Source organism: Scardinius erythrophthalmus, assembly GCF_964197995.2.
Source record: "Scardinius erythrophthalmus genome assembly, chromosome: 16".
NCBI classification, from domain to species: domain Eukaryota; kingdom Metazoa; phylum Chordata; class Actinopteri; order Cypriniformes; family Leuciscidae; genus Scardinius; species Scardinius erythrophthalmus.
Window position 1 is genome coordinate 36,791,380 of NC_138236.1, and position 25,336 is coordinate 36,816,715.

A 25,336-nucleotide genomic window follows, 5' to 3' on the forward strand; every position below is an offset into this window, starting at 1 on the left:
TGCTATAAACCATAGCCAGTTAACTGTCAGTGTCCTGGTAGCGGGGCACTTGGCACAGCTTTTAAAATGATCAATGATGCACACTTGACTCACTGCCGGACCCCCCAAAAACACCACATGGTGTCCACAAAATGACACCAGTTTTGAAGAACCGGTTTGGTGAGAATTCACTTCCTTTGTATGGATAAAAACCACAGAGGTGTTATAGCCTATAGTGCACTATTTGAGGGAACAGCCATTTCTGCCATATCAGACATTATTGAGTGCACTCATTCAATCCCACAATGTGATTTTGGACACAGACATTTCTCAAAATATAAAGATATAAAAATACATATTTGGAACAACATGAGGATAAATTATATTCAATGCATGCACATTTACACTGCGAAGATTACTGATAATTCATCATTACGAACAAGTTTCTCATTATTTTGGCATAGGCTACCAAGTCATAATGAGTAGGCTAATTCTCTCAATACAATTACATAATAAGTCATAATTTTGCTCATACTTTAACTTTACATAACTTACATCATACTTTACTCAAATATGGCGGAAACGGGCTTACATAATATTAATATATGACTTCTAAACTCTACTGTGTTTCTATACTGCGTCATTGCTTCATGCATAGAGATTTAAATAAAGTTTGCTCTATTTGAACAATATGGCGGCGCCCGTGTAGCGGTGTGAGTCTGTCAAATGTCAGTGTATCGTGTGTTTATGCGTCACCAGAATGAAGCTTTGAATGGATTTGTAATTTAGACCACGCGGAAAGGATCGCAATATATCGGGACAGGTCCCATTGTTCGTCGATGCTTGTCGTGTAAGTAGAACGTGATCCTTCAGTTATAACCATTTGACAGGTGATGTCTTCCTCGCGTGCTACTAGAAATTCTGGCATTATCACTGAAAAACTTGATACTTTTGTTAAGAATAATGCAAGGCTGCATTAGACCTGAGCTGGTGTGGCTCTTTTAACACTCATAATCTCATCTCATTAAACATCGTGTTGTCATTGCAGTCCAATATCACTATGAATCTTCCATATTTGAAGCTGGGTAACCATAGCAACGCGAACATCTCCCTCACTTCTCTTCCACAAACACGAGGCCGTGTGTGTGTGTGTTGAGCAGTAGCGTAGCCAGGAATCACAATGTGGGTGGGCCCAGAGAAAATCAGGTGGGCACAGCCTAAAATGCATCTGTTATCAAAATAGGCCAACACAACTACACCTGCTTGAATACACCACAGTTTAATCAGAGCACAAGCATGTAAGTCATCATAAGCAGTGTTAATAAAGAACAGAACGATAAGAACAGCATTTCCACTGCGCGCGGCCAGGCCACACCACACACACACGCGCATCTGACAGATGCGAAACAACATCATCAAATCAGCAGCAGGACAGTAGTGGACAGTGTGTAAAAACCAAAAACAATGCTTGGTCATAGTCTGGCTCAGCGGCCACATAAACCACGTTATATAAACAACATTGACTAGGCAACTACATAAACGTAGATTTGCTTACTTTTGATGACTAGCTTATAACAGGAGACGACGGGGCTGGGGGTCGCACACAGTTTTAAATTCGAACACATTATTCTCTGAGTGTAGTGTGTACACTACACACACCGGCGGCGTCTGTCCGCGGCGCCCAGCAACGGCTCAGGACCTTGTTCAAAATCCTGCTGCGCCACAGAGCGCCATTTACATAGTTTTATATTAAATTTACATTTATTTGTCTCAAATCGTAGTTAATGAATCTGACTTAACCCTGGGCTGCAATATACGTTTAGTTTTATATTCATGCACAGAAATCAGCTGCTTGAATGAAAATTGCTGACATTATCGGATTTTCAGGTGAGAGTTGTCCTAGACGCGGCGCTGCGCGTCCAGTGTGCGACCCCCTTAAGAGTTGAACACTGCAATGATTTCGTTATTGTCCAACAATGCAGTCAATTCTCCTGAACATCTGCATTATCTTCCTCCTGTGTGCGTGGTCTTTTTGACACAAACTTGTTGCTCTGTTTTCATTTTAGTTTAACATAACGTTCCTTAGCTAAACTTCAGTGTCCCTCTGTGAAATGTGCTCGTCGTTGTGAAGGGGGGATGGGCTGTTCGCAATCATCCGAGTCTGCGCGCTACGCGGGCATTTCGTCATCACCATGACAACCAAACAAGAATCAAGAAACATTAAGATTTATTTTTATAGGTCAAAATTGTTATAATCGCAACATAATTTCCTAGGCTACCTTGTGAGGCCACTGAGTGACTAGATGGGCCTGACTGACAGGTGCAGGCCCACCCGTAGCTACGCGAGTGGTGTTGAGAGCCTGTGGGCGGCAGTCAGAGAAACTCTCGTCCTCTTAAAGTCCCCGTGAAATCAAAATTGACTATATTCACTTTGTTCGCCTAAATTGATCGTTTTGTGCTGAACAATTCATCCATGCGAGTCAATCCACACAAAAAAATTTTTTGGCTTCATAATCTTTAATCAAAATCTGAAAATGCCCCTCCCCTCTGCATTGGAGGACCTTCACTGATGACGTAGGCGTGAGGAATTTGGCGTCTCCTTAATCCGTAACCACGCCCCTCCAACTGACAGTAGACAGGCTGCCTGTGTGTTTGACAGCGCGTGAAAGGAGAGATGGCGAGGAGGTGCATTTTTGGTTACGGCCTCAAACATGTAAGGTCTGATTCCCGTGACGAAATGATCCTCCGTGTGTTCCTGTTCTTCTTCATCTTCCTCCTCCTCCTGCTGCAAACTAAATTGCGGTGATTCAGGTGGCGAGTAATCCTCAACAACGATTGTAAACTTGCGTTTAGATCTGCCTCCATTTTTTGAATTAAACACCTACTTATCTAGATCCAATCAGGTACTAGTTGGAAAATAAGCCACGCCCACTATTTTCCTCATTTATTATTCCGTTTCTCTCGGAAATGCGTCACTACACTGGAGAAAAGTCGTTTGCAACTTCCGGTTCACGGGGACTTTAACATCTCGCCATGATTTCAAGAGCCTCATGTGCGTCACACAGATTCGCAGCTGTTGATAACTGGGTCATTGAATGAAATAGGTGCTTTTGTAAAGTTAAAATGCTGTTTCATGGGGACTGGCCAGTTATAATAGGCATGAGAAGGAAGTTGCGATCCTCATTCCTACTGTGACTTCTGACTGTGGTGGATCTCATGTGATTGTCAGGTTGCCCCGCCCTCGCGCCAGTAAACACACGTCATCAGAGAAGAGAAATCTAGTTAATGGATGCTGTAATGTTTAAAGTTTGTTTTTGATTTATGGAATTGTTCAATACTTTTTTTAATGGGAACAATATGATGGTAAATAGAAGCAGCCGTTGCAAATCGAAGGCCTGTTTCAAAGAAACAGTCTAATATTTACATTTACAATGTTATCTCATATTTTGCTCCTAATAGTTAATTTTTTAGATGCATTCTATCTTTTTAAACAAATATATTGTTACAATCACGACCGAAAACAAAAACAGTATTCAATCTTTAATCGCTCAGTCAGTCCGTTAGCTAAAATGAAATGACACTAAACCTGCCAGTAGGCGGCGGCAAATCATTGCTTTAACGAGTTAGTGATTTAATCACACAGTCAAACTGTTCGTTCAAAATGGCTGATTCATTCAGGGACAAAGCAGAAGTCTTTCATTAGAACGATTCGTTCAAAAACTAAACTGAAACTGTGATGATTTCTACAGTTCGGACCTATTTTCATTGTTAAAATGGAGGAAAAACAGACAATATTGTGTCTACAATGTAAGTCACCTAATAGCCTATTAACTTATTGTTTATCAAATTGTATAAAATCAGTATCTTATTTGCAAACGTGCTGATGTTTGGGAAAACAGCACTTCGGCTCGTGTGATAGCCTGTTGCTTATAAATTAAAAACAAGAACTTATATGGAGAATTAAAGGTGCTGTATGTAACTTTTTTACTCTATTAAAGCATACAAATACCTAGCCTGACTACATCAGACTTTGTACTTCCGCTCAATTTCATTTCACTTCAGTCTGATACAGCGTAATAGCTTTCCGTTTTCCTCCGGCCTGAAAACAGCCGGCCAATCAACGAACAGAGGGCGGGCTGAGAGAGGGCCTATTTCAACCCGTAGCTGTCATTCTTACAGTCTGCACCTTTAATATTATTAATTTTGGTGGTATTTTTGGTGGTTGAAACAGCAATGGCTACTGGTAAGGGATTGACACTTGACAGATAACCTGACATTAGTCCCTCCAGTTTTTCGCGATTCCGCGATCGCTGAATACAACGCAAAATCAACAAAATGTTGCATTTTTTTGCGACCCTGCATAATTCCTAATTTAACCGCAAAATAATCACAAAAATGAAAAAGACCTCACAAAACATTAAATTATAATCACCCAATTGAAATATCTCCAGTTAAATTAAAGTTTCAGTGCATTTTTACGTGGATACAGATGTTGCGGGAAAAGGGGTAACTACTTTTCCTCGATTTACTGAAGCCTATCATGTAAAACGCATTTTGCAGCTGCACAGTGAGCGTCTGGCTCACTCATTGGCTGTGCTGCGGCAACTGCACATCCGATGGCGCGGGCGCCTCTGACGTGTGCGCCAATGAGCTAGCATCATGCTATTACACATCAGAGCCCGCCATGGGGGCGCGGCCTTAGCCTACATTATTCTTTTACTGTCTATGATATTAGTCCCCGAAAAACGCCATTTTAGCAGGTTTAACGACTGAAGCGACAACTTGCCAGGTTACTATAGTGCGGCCGGCTACGCAATACTCGTTCCCTACTCTCAGGGATCTGAGGTTACGATAGTAACCGAGTATTTCCCCTTCGAACAGTCACTTTGTATTGCGTAGCTATACGCTGTGGGGACGCCATGCAAAACGCCGCACTATAAGTAACTGGTTGCCTACTGCAGCACAGGACCCCTCAACTCAGGATTTACACACAGTTCTACAGTATAAATTACTACACCTGCTGTTAATATTTACATAGGTCAGGTAGAAAAATTGCCCTTAGGTTGTTTTAAAAGTTAATTTGATGAGAATTTGATTTAGACCAAAATAAACAAGCTTTATACATTTTGTTTGTGATTTGTGTCATGTATGACTATTGTGCATCTGACATAATACTATTATGGTAAATGTGAAGTCCTAATTATAAAATATAAAAATCGCAAATTTTTTCAATTTCTGGAAATTACCACCACAAAATCGGTCATTTTGATCACAAAAATCACACAAAAAAAAAAATCGTGAAATCCTGGAGGGACTGTGATATACATGTTTTTAATTTTGCTTCCATATCTTGTCTTCTTTGACTTTCAGACTAGTGGAAATAAACTAATTTAAGTGTTTGCTTAATTGCACTTTATTTATTTGCATCTGTAGATTTCAATTACAATACATATCTTTAAAGGTTGTTTTCTCAAAATTAAGTCAGAAATCTTCACTCCTTACACACACCAAACTTTGCACATTTATTTTTATCTAGGCCTATATATTCTGAAGGTTTTTCCTGATGGGTTTGTTCATGCACCATTCCTGCGCATTTTGTTCATAAAAAACAATTTTTTTATTTTATGGGGTTTATGGATTGATCCAAGATCCCCTCTGCAAAAACATGTCAACAAAATAAGACAAGAATTTTTAACTTGACCATATCCAATGTTCAGATTTCTGTTCTGCAGTTTTTTACATGTTGTATACGTTTGTGCTGTTTTGTCTGTTAATCAACCGGTGATTTCAATTAGTTAAACATTTTATCCTATTCACCTGTGGTGTCTTTTCTTAATGCATAATATCAATTAAAATCCAAAAGAGAATAAAGATGAACAAACGTAATGTTTAAAACATAATATAAAAATCAAGGCTTTATCATTCAATTGAAATGATGAAGCCAGTTTTACTCAGATTTACATGAATTATAAACACTAGAATGAATCATAGTGAAAAATTCTAAGTAACTCTCTTTCTTCTTTCTGCACTGAAACATAATAATGCCTCCCTACACGCATTGTGTTTGAGAATTATTATCATGTTTAATGTGACCAGTATAGAAGTTTTTGTAGGTGTTAAAACATTTGTTTCCAAGGGGACAGGTTTATTGCCACCTTACAGTATGGCATGTTGCCATAGTTACGCCGCAATATATCCAAGTCTATTTGTTTCTCCAACAGAACAGACATCTGAGCACAATACGCCATGACAATCTGTTTAAATGAAGGAACGTTTTATACCGAGATGGTGAACGTGTTTGCATTAATCATCAGGCCACACAGTTAGCTCACAGTTCCCAGTGTAACCACTCTCCTCCTGCGCTCCTGCAGGTCCCAGGGTCCCGCTGATGTCTGTGTGGAGGGTCACCGTGTTCCCGTGGAGGCCGGGGCTGCGTGTCCAGCTGATCCGGGGTCTGTTCAGTGAATCTGGGGTGTGGGAGCGGGACTACAGGGCCGAGACCCGGCGTCGAGTGGAGCAGAGCTGGAGCGCCCGGATCCAGGAGCAGTGGAAGAGGGATCAGGCACACCAGGTACATCCCATCATGATGAACTGGAGATGATGTGCAGTAGATGAGTGTAATATTGAACGATATTGAAGGTGCAGTCTGTAAGAATGACAACTAGTGGGTGAAATAGGTACTGTAATCGAATTAAATTTTTAGCGCAATTTTCCACCGGACAAAATTGCGATTGTTAATTCATGATTTCTGTTCTGTCTGTGCGCACCAATCTTGCACTTCTATCTCCTCCTCAACCAGACCACCTAGAGACTTCGGGTTTTCGGCATTATGTTAAGGAAGGTCTAATCTCGGGAACGCACACACAAAAAAAAAAAAAAAAAAAACATAAAAAGATTGACTATCTCTTAGTGTTGTGATCCCATGACGTCAGAAAATTGCGCTAAAACACTCACTGAGTTTTTATTACTTGTTTTTTTTATCTTATCATGCAGTTCCAAACCTGTATGACTGAAAAAAAAATTCTTAACACAATTTTAGAATAAGCTTAAAGCAGTTATTTTCCATACAATGACCACTGAAGTCACGTGTGCTTTATGTGAGAAACAAGGATCAAAATATTTAGTTAACTGAGTTTCAATTTATTGACTCAAAAATGTTTGTAATGACATATTTTCCATACATCTTTAAGGACATAAAAACATATTTAAATATATTGTTTACGTTAAAAGTTTTGTCATAGTCAAATTATTTACATACTTATTGACCTTTTTCTTTAGCACTCAAATTTAAGTAAATTTCCCACATCGGAATAGTTATAGTAAATACTTTTTTACATACTACTTTTTTTAAAGCAAGTGTTTACATAAAATACACTGATCTCAAGTTTAGACATAAGACCCCCAGAATGTTTTGTTGTATAAATATCTGAACATGCAATATATCAAAAGTAAGAACAGAGCCTCTGCTTAAAAAAAAAAAAAAAAAAAAAAAACCTCCGTTTTATTCTAGTTTCATGCATTCTTTTTTATCAACACTTGAATGCGGGGAAGTTTCATAAAAAAGCACAATTTTGAAGAAAAAAAAAGAGAAAATCAAGTTTTTCATTGACTACATCGTGCACAAGCAATGCTTTTAGCAATGCTATTGTATTTCAGGAGATGTGTTGCCCTGCCTGTTAGTCTCCTAGGTTACAAATGGTTTGATTCAGTAAGCACAGGTGTTTCACGCTTCTTTGATTGGTTTAAGCCCTGTGTGTCTTTCAGTTCATTGTCCTTGTGTTAAGTTGCTTGTTCCGTTCTTGTTCTTGAGTGTTATGCGAAGATTTGAGTTTGTGTCTATATAAAGACTGCTGCACTTGGATCCTGTTTCATCTCTGCTGCAACCAACGTGTGACCCACACATCGAAACAAATTAGCTTAAATATTTTAAGAGGGTTACCAATGCTACGTTAACTTTTGCAGATAGTACTGGTGCTACAGAGGTTGAAAGTTTTGTAGGACAGGCCACACAATTGTATAGCACAATTGAATAAAACGTCTGTTACCATCTCTGAAAACAACCAAAAGTAGAGCAGTTCATCGCTTAAACAGGCATGTGACTGACAAAGGACATTTAATGTTCAAAACAGGGCGCACAAAATACAATCCTCAGCAAGAAATGTTTTCAGACCAATATTTTCTTTATTTGCCAAAAATGGCAGACTGCAGGAACATAACACCTCTCGCTTAACATGAAGTCAGTTTTGCTTTTGTAGCCAAATATCACTAATCACAATCCAAACAAAATCCATCTGTTTTGGGTGAGACCTTGAAAATACAGCTTAAGTATTTATTTTAAGTATTTTTATTTAAAGTCATTAGAAAGGTCTAAAATGTTATTATAAAAAAATTAATTATCTGCGGTAATTTCTACATTTTTGTCTGGAAATCTTATGCATTCACTGAGAAAAAAAACTGTACACCTCTCTACACTGGAGAAAAACATGGATTTACATGTTTACTTCATATTTCTCATTTAGAGAAGTATTATTTTTCCTACTTTTACCAAAATAGGCCTAAGGGTGTTGTGAGCATTACACACACACGTCTGTTTCATTCCCGCAATCAGAAAGTCCTCAATTGAGACTCATAAAGTCATCAAACTTATTACATTCCAGTAATTCATTTATATGATCAAACCAAGCGGCAACATTCTGATCTGAAAAATGAAGCCTACCCGGAAGTGCGAAAAACTGCAATACATTGAAAATCCGCTTGGGGCAGGTCCCAAAAGTGAGCAAATGTCCATAGCCCCCATGTTATTCACAGCATAAATTCATGTTTTTACAGGTTGGTCCCATGGACTTTTATTGTATTTTTCAATAGGTTCCGAGTGCCTGACAACTGTGAGGGGGGTGAATTTTTTTCTGACTCGTTAGTTTAGATCGTATTTAGATATAAAATGAATGACAAATAAGGGCGTGGTTAACTTTGATTGACAGCTTGATTGACAGCTGACAAGGCAGCGCCACGGAGAATGACAACATAAGAAGCGACATCTAATACTACTGTTTTTGTATCATGAAATGTAGTTTTAAGAGTTTTCCAGGCGAGAATGTAGTTGTTTAAAGCTCAAATCTGTGGTTTATTTGTAAAGATTTATGAAAATTTTATCCAGTTGTGAGATCCAGCGATGACCGGGCGCTCAGCGTTCATGTACCCCGCCTGGAACAGCCTATCCTCGGCTAGTCGCTCTGACATTTGCCGCTGACTCTGGCGTCTCTGTAGTGGTTAAACATGAGATTTAATTCGTCTTGTGTATATCTAACGGGCGATTTTTGGTCTCGTGAATCTATAATTTGTTCCCTGGCCAATCGTTTTGGCTGAGGGCTAAGTTAAGTTTCATAACTTTATAAGTTATTTAACTTTACCGTTGTATGGTTAGACTAGAGCGCTGACTTTGTATGTTTGACTGAATTGTTTGCTTTATTTGTATAGCTTCTTGTACATTTTACTTATACTTTTATAATGGCTAATATTGATAAAACTGAAATTTAACAAAAAGAGACTGGGTTGAGTTTTGAGGGGGGCAGACCAAACTCAACCAGGACCAAATCGCTTTGGTTTCATGCGGAAAGAACCCGGGAACCAGGGGCCGCATCCAAATCCAGGTTATAAAATGTAATAAAAGTGTGCGAAGAGGACCAATAGAGCCTAACTGAAAGCGGTCTATATGGAGGGAAGATGCGACACTCGTGAGCTGCAGTGCCCAGAGGTGAAGGAAGCATCCGCACCTCATAAGCCAAAGAAATTACATCTCTCACCCAATGAGAGATCCTGAGCTTAGAGGCGGCGAGCCCCAAAACACACAAACAACTGAGACGCCCTGCGCCACTGGCAGTGCCGGTCCACCTTTAAAGGAGTAGATCACTTCAGAATTAACATTTCCTGATAATTTACTCACCACTATGTCATCCTAGATGTTCATGTCTTTCTTACTTCAGTCGAAAAGAAATTAAGTTTTTTGAGGAAAACATTCCAGGATTTTCTCCATATAGTGACTTCAATGGGGTCCGACGGGTTGAAGGTCCAAATGTGAGTTTCAGTGCAGCTTCAAAGTCTCGACACGATCCCAGCCGAGGAATAAGAGTCTTATCTAGAGAAACAATCGGTCATTTTCTAAAAAAATTAAATATATATACTTTTTAAACACAAATGCTCGTCTTGCACATCCATGACTTCACACATTACGTAATTGCATTGGAAAGGTCAGGCGTAATTCTTTCCTCCAACTTCAAAATCATCCGACATCGTTGTTGTACCTTTTATTAATTATAATTTTTTTTGTAAATGGCGTTTGACTTAGTCTTGCACGTTGGCTTTTCAAACACTAGGTCGGTACTTACGCCTATGTCACACTTGACCTTTCAGCGTGATTAAGTAATGCGTGATGCATCACAGATCTAGAGCAAGACGAGCATTTCTGGGTAAAAAGTATATAAATGTAAATTCTTTTTAGAAAATGACCAATGGTTCAGATGGCTAGATAAGACTCTTATTCCTCGGCTGGGATCGTGTCGAGACTTTGAAGCTGCACTGAAACTCACATTTGGACCTTCAACCTGTTGGTTCCCATTGAAGTCACTATATGGAGAAAAATCCTGGAATGTTTTCCTCAAAATCCTTAATTTCTTTAAGAAAGACATGAACATCTTGGATGACATAGGGGTGAGTAAATTATCAAGAAAATTATTCTGAAGTGATCTACTCCTTTAAAGCCTGAACAGGGTAGAGAAAATGGAGCCTCTCCTCCACCGTGGAGGAAAAGCATGAGCACTTGAGAGCAAAATGACATGGACAAAACTTTGGGGACATAACCAGGCCTGGGTCACAGAAAACCCTTCACCAGACCCAGGGCAAACTCCATGCAAGAAAGAGCCTGCAGATCCACACACGCTTGAGAGAGGCTAATGCTAACACAAACGCCACCTCAAGAGTCAGAATCCGGTCAGGAGTTGACTCTAAAGGTTTGAAAGGAGATTCCAGTAATAACCCCTACAAAACAACTGATAAATCCCAGGTGGGGACATTAACCTCAAGGCACAGGCCTCAAACGTCTCACTCCACACATAAGCAAAGAGATCAGACGGGCAAAAATAAAACTAGGTTCTTGAAACGTGGTCGTGAAACTGCAGTCTCCGATATTGCATTGTGATAAAAATGTTCAGCAATTGTGTTGCTTTAGCTCATTTTAATTAAGTAAAATGAAGAAGACGCAAAAATCCTTTTTTTTCCAGTGTAGGTGACTTATAGTCCTATGGACACTTTCATGAGACATTTATGGTGTTTCTTGAGAGACGTTGTCACTGTTAACTGTCTTTGTATGGATACGCATTAATAATTCTCTTTTTAAATGCGAGAGGTGGGCATGTAGCCTCTGTACAGTTACAGTATGTCGTGTTTCTACTTTGAGATTTTCATTGAAAGAATCACTTCCATCTCCCAGCGGAAACCCTTTGTTCAGTATGTGAGTGAGAAATAGTCTGGCATCTGAAGCATTACTCTTACAGAGAAGCTGCTTTCGTTCAGGTGGCTTTTAAGCCGAACACATTGTGCTTTCAGTGGCGTTGATGTGTTTTGCTATCACGAGCACGACGTCTCTCCATCATGTCCATTATTCCCTTTGTTTTGTGGAGCTGCAGTTGCTGATTGCATTTATTAATGGCATCATTCAAAGACAGCAAAAATGCTGAAAGCTCAAATCTCGATGTACATGGATCAGACTTTATCCAACCAACCAGCCCAGAGAATAATCACATTACAACCCATTCAGTGCTAGTAACATTAGAAAATTAGATTTGAAGCTAAAAGTAAAAATCAGAGAGAGTAACTTTCTGCGGATGTGGTCTGATCTGTCTGACTTCAGTGCCCCATGAGGATATGCTGATCTCCTTTCTGATATTATTGATTTTCTCAGAGAAGAAGGAAGCAAACTCACTGCATTTGCGGTCTGAGAGCATTTCACTGGGAATCTGGCTTGGGGGGTTTGTTAGTCTCTTTACAGTAGCAAAAAGAGTGCGTGTGTTGTTTAATAGGAGTGGGAATTGGCAAAAATGTGACCTAAGGGGAGTGTAAAAACTTTGTCCTTGAACATTCAGGATCCAGGACCTTATTACAGGACAGGACGTAATTATTCTCTGAATAGGAGACCTCTCACATGAATGGTGAGCTCCCAGCACATAACTTAAAATTATTTAAATACTATATAGTAACATAAAGCAGACATAATAGGGTAACATAAACCTGAGAATAATCATATAAATAAGAGTAACTTAGAGCTTCAATCAAATTGAGAAGAATTTACAAAAATGAGTCCAGTCCTATTGGCTGCAAGGTCATCAACCAAAATTAATTTGGGAATATTGGCATTTTTGTTTAGAAAAAGGTTGGTCACCATGCCCACACTTTCGATTTGAAAGAAGACGGAGCGTCGTGTACAACCGGTTGTGATGGTGAAGCCATTTTCAGTTGAATTTGCTGTTGAATGCACAACAACAAAGCACCGCAACAAGCGCCACCTTGTGGATGTAATACGCAAATGTAAATTATCAGAGTAAACCCGAGAAAACCTGAAAGTAAAACAGATAATTTTATAATTAAAGGTGCATTAAGCAAGTCTCTGAGTTTTTGCAGAACTATGCCCCCTCTGGCGGCAAGCGAAACTGCAACCAGAGGTGTGCACGCTCACGGACAAAAGTTTTCTTTTTTTTATCTTACGTGGAGTTTGCGTTGGTGTTTGAAATGAACTATAAGCAGGTCTCTTACAATCCATCTTCTACGGAGAATGCCGGCGAATACACAAACCTGCTATGTGAGCGTGCCGTGATCGCGCATGACGTCACGCCCAGTCTAAAATTCCGGCCCGAATCCCTCTTATTTATTTTACTTTACAGGATTATAGAGACAATCTCAGTGATCAGAGAAGGGCTCATTCAGCCCATCAGGCAATTGTTTAAGCATGTATGGGTTAGAAAACGGGTATTTTTAACATGAAATATATATAAATATATATAAATAATGCACCTTTAAATATTGCAATACTTTGTGCTACTGTATCGATATAATTGCGTGCGCAAAATATCGCGATACTGACCAGAATCAATTTTATTGTTTATGTTTCTATTTATGATATTTGAGAAGAAAATTTGTCTAGCTTTGCCTAGTTCCATATTGAAAGCATGAAGGCTGTCTTTATAGATGTTATAATGGACTACAAGTTTTGTCTTCCGCCACATACGCTCCTCTTTTCTGCATTGTCTTTTCTTATTTTGCTCTGCTGTTGAGTTTCTCCAAGGTGCTTTTTGTCTGCCACTCTTCTTCCTGACTTTCACAGGAGCAATATCATCAATTACACTGAACTTTTGAGTTAAAGGACTCAAGGAGAGAATCAACCGAGTCCGCAGATATGCTTGGTGTTAAAGAAAATAAAAAGCATCTGTAATGGTTGGAGACGTGTCCTGCAAGGTCTGTCTGTCTGTCTAGCTTCCGTCTTGTTTGTCTTAATCCCAACATGCATCTCAAGTGCATGTGTTGTTTACTGTTTTCTAATATACAGTACCAGTCAAAAGTTTGGAAACATTACTATTTTAATGTTTTTGAAAGAAGTCTCTTATGCTCATCAAGCCTGCAGTTAAAAAAAAAAAAAAAAAAAAAAAAAGTAATATTATGAAATATTACAATTTAAAATAATGGTTCTCTTTTTAATATATTTTAAAATGTAATTTATTTTTGTGATGCAAAGCTGAATTTTCATCAGCAAGTACTCCAGTCTTTGGTGTCTTATGATCCTTCAGAAATCATTCTAATATGATGATTTGATACTCAGTTATTATCAATGATGGAAACAGTTGTGCTGTTTAATATATTTCTTTGGAATACTTGCAGGATTCATTGATGAGTAAAACGTTAACAGCATTTATTCATAAAAACAGCATTTATTCAAAATAAAAACATTTCTAACAATATAAATCGTTACCATCACCTTTTATCAATTTAACGCATCCTTGTTGAATTAAAGTACTAATTTCTTAAAAAAAAAAATAGTTATTGTTCCCAAACTTTTGAACGGTAGTGTATATTGTTACAAAAGATTTCTATTCTAAATAAATACAGTTCTTTTTAACTTTTTATTCATCAAATAATCCTGAAAAAAGTATCTCAGGTTATAAAAAAAATATTAAGCAGCACAACTGTTTCCAACATTGATCATAAATCATCATATTAGAATGATTTCTGAAGGATCATAAGACACCAAAGACTGGAGTACTTGCTGATGAAAATTCAGCTTTGCATCACAAAAATAAATTACATTTTAAAGTATATTAAAAAAGAGAACCATTATTTTAAATTGTAATAATATTTAATAATATTACTGTTTTTTTTTTTTTTTAACTGCGGGCTTGATGAGCATAAGAGACTTCTTTCAAAAACATTAAAAATAGTAATGTTTCCAAACTTTTGACTGGTACTGTATATTGCCAGAATATGTCCTTTTCATTGATATCAAGAACTTTGTCTGGGTTTTCTGCTGTGGTGTTTCGGCAGTGGTTTGAAGGCGCTCATGTCATGGCTTCTAAAATTAGTCTGACCCGGAGCCGAGACCATTTAACACCTTTAGCTTTCATTCCCCAGACGTGTGTGCAGCATCGGCTTTGTTTTCATCAGCGTTTCTCTCTATTGTTTTCTCACGCTGTTTGTTTTCACATGTTCTCACTACACAAAGGGTTTCGTACACAGTCATTGTGCTTTAAATAAAAAATATGCTTCTCTTGTGCCCCGAATAGATCTCAGTAGGGTCGACTCTGTGTGAACTGACCTCAATTGTTTACGTACCAAATGTATCAGAGTTTCCACACCGTACGCTCATCTGAAGACTGATCCACGGGCACGAAGGGAAAAGCTTCTTGGAGAGATGCGGTGGAGATGTATTCTCTCCCAAAATGTGTCCTTGTCTCTTTCAGCTGCTGAATAATTCAGGGCTTTTTGACCCGCACTGATTAATGCTTTCCCAGTGCGGCGAGCTTCTTCAAAGCCGTCATGAATCATTAAAACTGCTGTGGAGAGCGTGACTGAATGAATGAGCCTTAGCGGATGTCGCAGGTCAGTCTGCGTTAAGACAAGTAATGTGAATGCCTCATTCATTCATCTATGTATTCATGGAGAATGAATGCATCTCCACCGCATCTCTCCAAGAAGCTTTTCCCTTCGTGAATCAGTCTTCAGATGGGTGTACGGTGTGGAAACTCTGATAAATTTGAGGTCAGTTTACACGGTCGACCCTACTTTATGAGCTCTCCTGTGTCAACCAATCCACGATATTAAGTTGTAAACTTGAGTTGCCGCTTTATTAAGCGTGATCGCATGTATTTGACCAGGATGACCCAGCCTGAATATTATTACAAGCAGCAACGTGAACATGGGCCTACTATAAGTACCATGCGATATGACCTTTTTTTACATTATGAGAAGTTCTTATTCTTATTAAAGGTTAAAAAAAGTTTTTCAGTAAAGAGCAGTACATTTTTTTTTTTACATTAATGAGACAGAGCAGCAGGTTTATTAGGCTGCTGTCACTTTAAGACCGAACGCTGCACGGATCCATTATTTTAATACACATCCGGTTTTCACCCAACTGTTCACTTTCACTTGAGACATAACCAGCTGTGTTTGCATGAACAATGCTCACCATGGCATTTTAAATTAACTGCATGTGTATCGGCCATTCAAGCGCAATAAGATGTGAAAGAGAACTGAATTTGCGGTCGCATGCTGAGAGACTCGACTTTTTGTGCACAGACTTTCTGATTCCAGTGTAGGAGCGTTTTTGCAAGGGTCGCTCATACTAGTATTCCAATGCTAGTTTGATATTTTGTTCTAGATTTTGTTCTTTGTTCAGAATATTTTAAACAAGACCTATTATGCTTTTTTTCCCATGTTCATCTTTCTTTAGTTTGTAATGTTGCTGTTTGAGCATGAAACTGAAATGCTTTTACTGAAATATTTTACATTCTACCAGTAGTGTTTTGACTTCATAATGCATAACAGTGACTGTAAACCATGCATTATAGGCATGGGAGTGGCATATGTTTTTTATTTTATTTAATTTAATTTAATTATTATTAATATTGCATTTTAACTATACACATGAACATATACATTTCCATGTAACAGAAAAAAAACAGCCTCTCAGTGTTTTACATTGATATTCTATACCTCCTCTTTTCTTAGTCTTTTATTAATACCTTTCCAAGTCCACCACATTTTAAGAACGATCTGAAAGGTCCCCAAACTGTATATTTGTCCCTTAAAATATAAGTCATATTTCCCTTTAACATATTTGTTACCATGTCTTTTAGCCAATGTCCTATACTTGGTGCGCAAATACTTTTCCAATTTAAAGTCAAGCAAATAGAAATTTGCTTGAAACTTCAAGCAAAACGGCTTATATTTATACTCTTTCTTTTTTAACTTGATTTCCTTAGGAAATAAATGTAATAGAAAAAGTAAAGGTGACAATGGAATGTTAACATCAAGGATCTTCTCTATCATTTCTTTCACACCTTTCCAAAATGTTTGGACTTCTTCGCGCTCCCATATGCAATGAAATGATGTACCTTTTAACTCACTGCACCTTAAGCAAGTGTCAGGGACATTTTCGTTATGTTTACGCAATACAACTGGAGTTATATAAATCCACATCAACCACTTATATTGCAGCAGTTTCAGACATGTTCATGGGAGTGGCATATGTTGAGTTGTGGCAAGAAAAATGCAAGCATAAAAACCTATTCTAATAGACCTCAAAAACAAGAATCAAGACATAATGGGTCCCCATTAAAGCAGGAATGATTTGTGTTCTTGCCTTTTGCTTTTTATTCAATTGTTGGTGTCCAAAATGAACCTTCCCAGACAAATCTTGGATTAGTGACAATCTGTATAGCTTTTAACATTTAGTAATCCGTTGAATGAACATGCATTTTCATTATATTTTTAATCTGTTTATTAGCACTTAAAGGAATATTCTGTTTTCAATACGAGTTAAGCTCTTCACAAAATGAATTTCGACTTCTCCTTTTCTCTAAAAAAAAGCAAAAATCTCACAGTGAAAAGGGCCATTTTGTAAACATTAAAATCCTGTTTCAAAAGTATAGCCACAAGGTGTAAGGAATATGTGAGTTAACATGATTTTTGTGTGAAAAATTACTTGACCTTTTCTGTGTAAAGTTATATCCAATTTTATTTCATTGCCACAACAACACAGACCTAAAAAACAGTTTTATCTGAATAATTCATGTAAGTGCATTTATAAACTTAGAAGATTCACATTTCTATTTACATTGTAAGAAAAATTAAAAGAAAGATTGGAATCCACTGCTGCTTCAATGTATATGATTATAATCAAGGTATTAATCAATATTTTTCCTTCTAAATATCAAATGAGTTGAATGACTTCTCTGGAGATTTTACTTTGTTATAGAAGTTACCAGTGTGATGTAAGATTAATAAGGGAATTAAGATCAATATAACTCAAAGGGGATTGAATTACAGGAAATAAGAACCGAATTATTATGCAAACTATTCAGAATTAATATTTAACACTTTATCAACTATTCGTCCACCGATAAGTTGAGATTAGGGTATTTTACCAATTCTGGACAGAATATTATTCCGTGGCCTACGGTAATAATATCATAAAGTTATGATAACTGATTAATATGAGCAAGGTAGCAAAATCTTTTTAGTTTAAGGCAGTAACTTGTAAGCACACAGCACAAGACGCTTGTATGTAAAATCAACCAAGACTTTATTGAACTACTCTAATACACACAAACTAAACTAACAAAAACACACAAACATTCATTCAAACAGTGACAGAGAGTGACGTTGTTAACGGAGTGTGAATGGAGTCCCAAATGTCTAGCGTTAGACACTATTTCTTGACCGCAACCTGAGAGAATCAAACTACTAGCACTTTAATCTTAGTTCGTTTTCTTAATAAGATTTGCACCAGTTCACTTCAGCCAGAATTAGGAGAATTGTGTACTTGCGTTTAGATGCTCCTGAGCGCGTGCGTTCCCTGTGACGAAGTTGCTGGAGAGGGAATCTCTTCGGCGCTGATTGGCTGGCAGTCGGTCGATGATGCGTTCTGAGGGACAGCACTCGATGGTGAGTGGTTGGTTGGCTTTGCCGGGTGGCGCTTCGTTCGCGGGATTTCCTGGATTGCGGGTTGCTATGCAACGGAGTTTCCTCTGAGTCTGGAGCGACTCTGAGAGGGGTTTCTTTGACGAAGTTCAGCGAAGGATCTTACGGAAGAGTTGATGAGTTTTGCGTGAGCTCTTGGTGGTTTGAAGAGTATGTAAGCATACACGCTGGACGATGGAAAGGTCAGCGAGAGCAAAAGTCACTGCAAAAGCGAGGCACAAGGCAGGCAAAAAGCAAGGCAAAAAGCAACTCATAGCTGCTTGTCATTGGGTTATAAGCGTGTCCATCTGACCCGTCCTTCCTAGTGCGACAGCCAATCAGATATTGTCTTGGGCGGGACCTACGCCCTGTTCTCCGGTTCTTGCATGTAATTAGCGTAAAGTCCACATGATCACGTGTGCCCAAACTCCTGAGAGTTTAGTTAAACGCTTTAATAAGTAAACTTAATAGTTTAAATATGGTGCATCCTACACACATCTACTTTATATCAAAATTCTAGAAATCATTTACCCATCAAGTAGGTACCAAAATACATATACTTCCCATAGTTGAGGTGGGAGTAAATAAGGATTTAGCTGTGATAAGTGTTTAACACACAAAATTAACTTGAGTAATATAAAGCATACAGACTACAGAGAATACACATGTATGAGGCAACTTCTGGTGATTAGTTCCTATAGCTGAGGTAGAAAACCTTACAAATAGGCTGTAATGAAAGTTAAACACACAGAAATAACTCCACAGGTTACATAAAATATACATGATACTTAAGATATATGTGAGGTAAATACTGGTGATCAGTTCAGCTTATTGGAAGCAATTTTGAGATCGTTGTTTGTATTAAACCACAAGTGGGTTAATTTCAGTCTATTGGTTTTGGAGACAAAAGTCTCTGGAATTTACAACTGCAGAAAGGGGGGTGTCCCCTGGTTTAGGGTTTCTGGTGATTCTGGGCCATAAGAATGCTTTAGCATCCTTCGTTTCCTGATAAGGCTGTGGATTTATGCATTGGGGTCACCACAGGGTTCTTGGCCATTTGGTCTTAAGTTTGTGGAACAAAGAGGAATCTTTTCCTGCTGTCCTGGCATCGCTGGTTTGAGATTAGACACACACAAAAAGGGGAAGGGGGGTGACATCTCCTTTAGCCATCTCGCCACCATGACTGTGTTTTATGACTTACTAATGGTTCACTAGGGAATCGTTCCGAACTGTGGAATGTGGTGTTGGGTTAATATGAAATGGACTGTTCAAGGATAATCCTACATATTCCCCCTTTCGGTCGGTGATGTTCCAGGTGAGGACATCGGCGAGCGCTGGATAAAATAGGCAGAGAGAGAGAGACAACACATACAAACACAACACAACACTCCATTACTTAGCTGAGTTCTGGTGCAAGATTTCGCTTTTGAGAATATTGTGGGCCTATGGCGCGACAGGTTAACAATTATGATGATGATGGTGGCTTTTCTTGATTACCCTAGTTTTGGTTGTGCGACGCACGGGTAGGGGCGTAATCTCAATTAAATTGGTCGAGTTCTCAGATCGGGATCTGGTTCTGCTCGCTCGCATTGAGTCTTGTTCTACATCGGTTGCGAGAGTGCCATGACTGGTAGCTCACGGGACTCTGCAATCCACGTTTTTGCACAGTGGACGTAGTGAGTCAATCCTATCATCAGGCCCTATACCAAGTTTTTGTAGGTTTAAGATTGTTTAGGTGAGAGGAGTGGAGAGTGGAAGAGAAGGAAGGGAATAAAGAAAGTGAGCATTAGTAATGACTTCTAGCAATTACTTCTTGTTAGTGGGGCAATCTCAAAAGAGTGGGTGCATATCAGTTGAACAACTCTGAGTAAGGTGTTTATGAAGACAATTGAGTGTTTCATGAAATAGGGTGTAGTGTGTGGTGTAATTGATCTGTGTCAGTCACTTTTGGTTTCCCCCTTTTCTTGTCTGTTGGAGCCCAAGTGCCCTTTTATCTGGTTTCGGTGGACCCAACGTAGGACTGGCTCATTGCGCTTTTGGCTCATCTTGATTCGGTATGCGACAGGTGAGAGCTTGTCCACGATTTCATGGGGTCCTGTCCAGCGAGGCAGGAACTTCTTTGACAGGCGATGGGGACCCGATTGTTGTGACTGCACAAAATTGTAGTACCACACTTTGTCTCCGATGTTGAATTCTTGGTGAGAGGCCTTCTGGTCGTAATAGGCTTTGCGACCTTCTGCACTTTTCTGTAGTTGTTGTTGCGTAAAAGCAAAGGCGGTTCTTAGATGGCGATGCAACTCTTCAAGATACTGGTGGGTGGTATATGCCGTGACAAGGCTCATGTCACCTGGCTGGTAGAGCAGGTGGAGCGGCAGTGTCATTTGCCGTCCCGTCATTAGCTCAAAGGGTGGCACCCCAGTGGACTTGTTAGGAGTTGCTCTGATAGCCATTAGCACTAGCGGGAGCTTGATATCCCAATCCTTTTGGTTCGCAGACACATACTTCTTTAGCATGCTGACCATAATGTCTGCTCCGATGTAGATATCGTGTGGCAGGTCGGGGACAACAAGGAAGTAGTGACTTAGGTGTCTGTCGTTCCAGCACATGTCTAGGGCACAGACAGTCTTAGAGGTAATCATGGTTAAGGAGCATGGATTCAGAGGGAAGCGGTTATGCTTGGTGGCATGTGGCAGTTCAGGTTTGTCTTTCTTTAAGGCTCTGAAGAGCTTCAGGCTGATGGCTGAGTTTTCGGCCCATAGGGCTAGCACCGAGTCAGGTACTGACATGCCTTGAATGTCTATAGCTGTCATCAGTTGAAAGCCATTTGAGCCTGGTTCTGTGGTTTTGAATGCGCACAGAAGAGAAGTTTGACTCTTGCCATGTGGCACCAAGTTCGAGACTTGCCTTGGTCTTGGGCTTGCGTTTTCGCTCATTGAGCTGGAACCAGTGTCTGTGACTTGACAATGCGCTTCTGTGGAGCATTGTGAGTGAAAGGGAAGGGGCTCCCGAACTTGGGCCCATATCTTTAGTTGCTTAAAGTCTATTAAGGGCTCAAAGCGATTCAGCAGGTCTTTGCCGATGAGAAGAGGGTATGTGTCCAACGGCGAGATGTACACAGGGTGTATAAGGCTCATTGGTCCTACGGTCAGGTGGATTGGGGCCACCTGCTCCAACCGCAGTCCCGTGTGGGAATAGGCTTGAACGTTGAGTGCACACTTTTGAAGTCTGAGGGTTCCACTGGTTCTTTTGGTTCTTTCTTGAATTTCTTCTAAGAGCTGAGTGGACATTAGGGTGATGTCGGCTCCCGTGTCTACCAGGGCCTCTAGTTTGACATGGTGTTCTAGTGTGATGGAGAGATAGAACTTCCTTGCCACACCTTTCTCGATGAGGTCACCCAGAAGTTGAGGAACTGGAGTTTGGGTTGAGACAGGTAGAGTGTTGTGGTTTGTTTGCTGTTGCTCGCAGGGGTGACAGACAACCAAGATGGCACTTTCTGGTACTTGAGTGGTTCCATCCTCCTCTGGTTGTTGGAGGTTTCCATGGTATGAGTTGACATGTGTCGGATCAGGTTCTGAATCTGTTGCTAGGCATTCAGGTTCAGTCTCTTGTTTCCTTGACAATGGGGTTATGGCAGCTTGACTTGTCATGTTTTGAGGGTGGTGAGTGTGAGAGAGGTGGTTATTGCTCTGGTTGATGTGTACCAGGTGGTCGCTGTTCCCTTGCTTCACCTCTAGTCACGCCGAATCTGACTTGTCTTTCTTTTCCCATTTCCTGTCCTCTTCATTGCGTTTGAAGAATTCTTTCATGAACATCTGCATCATTTCTTGTGAACTGATACCTGGTGCAGTCTGTTGTTCTTGTGTGGACTCAGTGTGGGGTTGGTCTGATTGACGCCTGGGTGGATTTCGTCGTCGACCCCTTGGGCTAGTTGTTCCTGGGGGCGTGTGTCGCTTTCCTTTAGACGTCCAGTTGGGCTCCCATGAACCTTTTCCTCTTGAGTTTCCATATGACCGTGTCTGGTTCCATGAATTATCCCAGCGGTTTTCGTGCGGCCATGACTGGTCCCATGATTTCTCCCAGTGGTGTCCAGACGTGTGTGGCGTGTCTCGTTGCTTGTGCCAGTGATTGTTTGGTTGTTTGGGTCTGACACTGTCATGAGAGTCCCGTTCTTTTCTGAAGGAGGATTGTCTTTGTTCTTTAGGTGGCAGATTGGTGCTTTCGTGATGCTGGGTGCCCTCTAGGGCTAATCCTTGATGTTGAGTATTGAAATCACAAACTGCTGGGGGTTTGGATCCCTTTTCTGAGGCCATCTTTTGTTTGCCATAGGCTTTGTGGGCCAAGTCCCTCAACTGTTGTGTAGTCATTGTGCGTGGACAGGCCATGACGCCTAGGTGGTGGCTTACTCCAGGGTGGAGGTTTCTCAGAAAGAGGGTTTTGAAATTCAAGTCATCCTCCATGTCAGGTTCATTACGTGCGCCAAAGTATGCTCGTCTGAGTCTGTTGTAAAAGGCTTGGGGTGTCTCGTGCCGGCCTTGTTTGGTTTCTAGCGCGGCCACCAGTCCTTGGTCTGCCTCTGGGTCTGCAAATTCTTTGATTAGGGCTTCTCGGAGGAGGTGGAAGTCTGACTTGGTGTGTGTAGGCTGTCTATCCAAGAAACTTCGCACCTCAGGACTGGATGTTGTTCGAAGCAAATAAAGTCTGTCTCTGTCTGTCACATTGGATCTCATTTCCAAGTGGAATTCAATATCTTGCAGGTAGGCCTGGACATCTTGACTTCCTGCCACATTTGGGGTGAATTTGTTGATGTTCCTGGCCAGCTTGTCAAGGTCCTTGAGTTCCAGGCCAGGTGCAGCTTCATAGTCGGTTCGGAGAGACCCCCTTCTCTTGTCAGCAGGGTAGCGCTCCTCCATGACAGCTGTATAGGGCTTTGGTGGTGATTCTTCACTTTTTCTTTGATGTGGCAGTCCCAGGATAGGGGACGCAGCTCTGCTGGGCAGGGGTGAGACCAGAGGACGCCTTGTCCTGGTTGGCTCAGGGTGCAGCTCATACGCATGCTTGAGTTCCTCTCTGATTGAGTCGGATTCTTCTTTTACATAGTCGAGCTGTTGAGTCAAGTCGCTGATCTGATTTCGTGACCTTTCAAGATGGTTTTCAAGGGCCTTTATTCGGCTGTTCTTGTCTCTGAAGTCAGCCTTGGCTTTTTCCAGTAGCTGCTCTGCATACTGTAACTTGTTGGCCAGATCATCTTGGGCAGCCCTAGCTTGTTCTAATTCTCTGTTGGTGGTTGTCAATGTTTCTTGAAGCCTTTCGATTTCCTCTTTGGCGCCTGGCTCCACCTCGTCGGACCCTTCCTGTTGGTCCTGTGCTTCCAGTTCTAACTGCTTGATGCGTTGTTTTGCGCGAGTCAGCTCCTCCTGGAGGTGAGCTTCTTGCTCATCACTCAGTTTGAGTGAGGCTATCAGCGTGTGACTTAGGGAGCCAGTGATCTTTGCTATCTCTTTGTGGTTGTAGCTGCGCGTTGGATCCTGTGTTGTGATGTCAGAGATGTTGGCATCCAGTTGTTCTTGCGTGTGCTGTCGTAGGTTGTTGGCAGCCTGGGGCAAGAAGTTGCATGTCACGATACTTAACCAGTTCTCTAAGTCTTCCCAGTGGGTGGTGTGATCATCGGTGCGAGACATGTTGGCACAAGGTAGGGAAAACCTGGAAAAGAGACTGGCACAGATCTGTGAAAGTGTGTGTGAGCTAAGTATGTGATGGGTGGTTAAGTGTGGTTTGCTGGAGCTGTGGGCCTCCTTTGACGTGTACTGCTACTCGTAGTCTCTGTGGGAGAAAATAGTGCAGCTTGGAGGATACAGCTGAGAGGAGGGAGAGTGAGCAAAGACCAGACAAAGCAAGGTGATATTCAAAGACAGTAGATAGCAATCAGGGCTGTGAAACAAAGAACTAAAAATAAAATAATAGTAATATTCTCAAGGAAGGGAAGAATTTTTTTTGTAAATAATTCAATAGAGATACTTCAATGAAGGTCAAATTGAAAGGTACCTGGAATCTCTTAATTCTGTGTATTATTGTCGTTATAACTTCCTCCTGGTAGAAAGAAAGTGTTAACGACAATAATCGTGCTCCTTCTTATAGGATCGACACCATACACCTGTTACGTGCTCCTTTTTTTTTTGGAATGCGTTAAGTGAGCGGTAGTCGTTTATGGTTCCTCCTATCAATTTATTTATTAATTTATTTATTTATTTGCCAATAAATTTATTTTAATTTTATTCCAATTTATTCGACTGTGTAGGATGCCAAAATGTAGGGTAGCGTGCGGTGCAAGGAGGGTGAATTCACACAACTGTTAAAACTTCAGAATGTTTGCGAACAGTTTCTTTGAAAACTTCCTGTAATTACTGATTGATTCTCACAGGTTCAGTTCCAGAAATATCATGGGTAGAAGAGAGAAGAAGCAGAAAAGACAAGGAAGGAGTTAAATGCAAGTGAGGGAAGGGATACTGACTCAATTAGCATGTGGATCTAGTTGACCAATAGTTATGCTATGGTTATATGCTAATCCACTAAGCCTTGTTGCGATTAAAGGCTGCTTTTATTTGGTGCACATCTAAATAAGACAATGTCAAAAGGGAGTTGTTTCCACTTTATCATTAAACTCGCAGAGTGTTTTATCTATACATTTATGTCAATAAATATATACATACATTACTGCTCCCACTGAAAATAGGAGAAGGGAAAATGGAGCGGAAGGGAAAACAATACTGGCAATAGGAGATTTTGAAAACAAAATTAATTAAAAAGAAAATAATAAAATAAAATAAAAATAAAATAAAATTAATGTAAAATTAAAAGTAAATAAACAAAATTTTAATTATCGTAGTCTCTTTATTGAAAACAAATGAACGATGAAGTTCCTCGTTATTTGTTTAAAAGAAATGAGACTAACAGTGTAATCCAAGCGTTAATAATAATTAACATGCAAAGGGACCGCCCATGACGGTACAGAATGAGAGAGAAAACAAATGAAAATGGGAAATAAACAACAAAACAGAGTGAATAAATAAAGTAAAATAAAGGAATAAAAAAAAAGGAAGAAAAAAATTAATAATAATAAAATAATACAAAAATAAAGAAA

General features: G+C 39.9%; 1 protein-coding gene across 2 annotated transcripts in view; it reads left to right on the forward strand.

Moving 5' to 3' along the window:
• The first annotated feature begins 663 nt into the window (after positions 1 to 663).
• Positions 664 to 25,336, forward strand: part of lars2 (leucyl-tRNA synthetase 2, mitochondrial) — a 125,306-nt gene continuing 100,633 nt past the window's right edge. Inside the window, exons 1-2 of one of the 2 annotated variants that reach the window (XM_081389302.1) lie at positions 664 to 829; positions 6,351 to 6,550. In XM_081389302.1, the coding sequence (XP_081245428.1) occupies positions 6,368 to 6,550 (183 nt within the window). In that variant the 5' untranslated portion in view covers positions 664 to 829; positions 6,351 to 6,367. The remainder of the gene's footprint in view (positions 830 to 6,350; positions 6,551 to 25,336) is intronic. The other variant, XM_081389303.1, reaches the window with a different exon arrangement.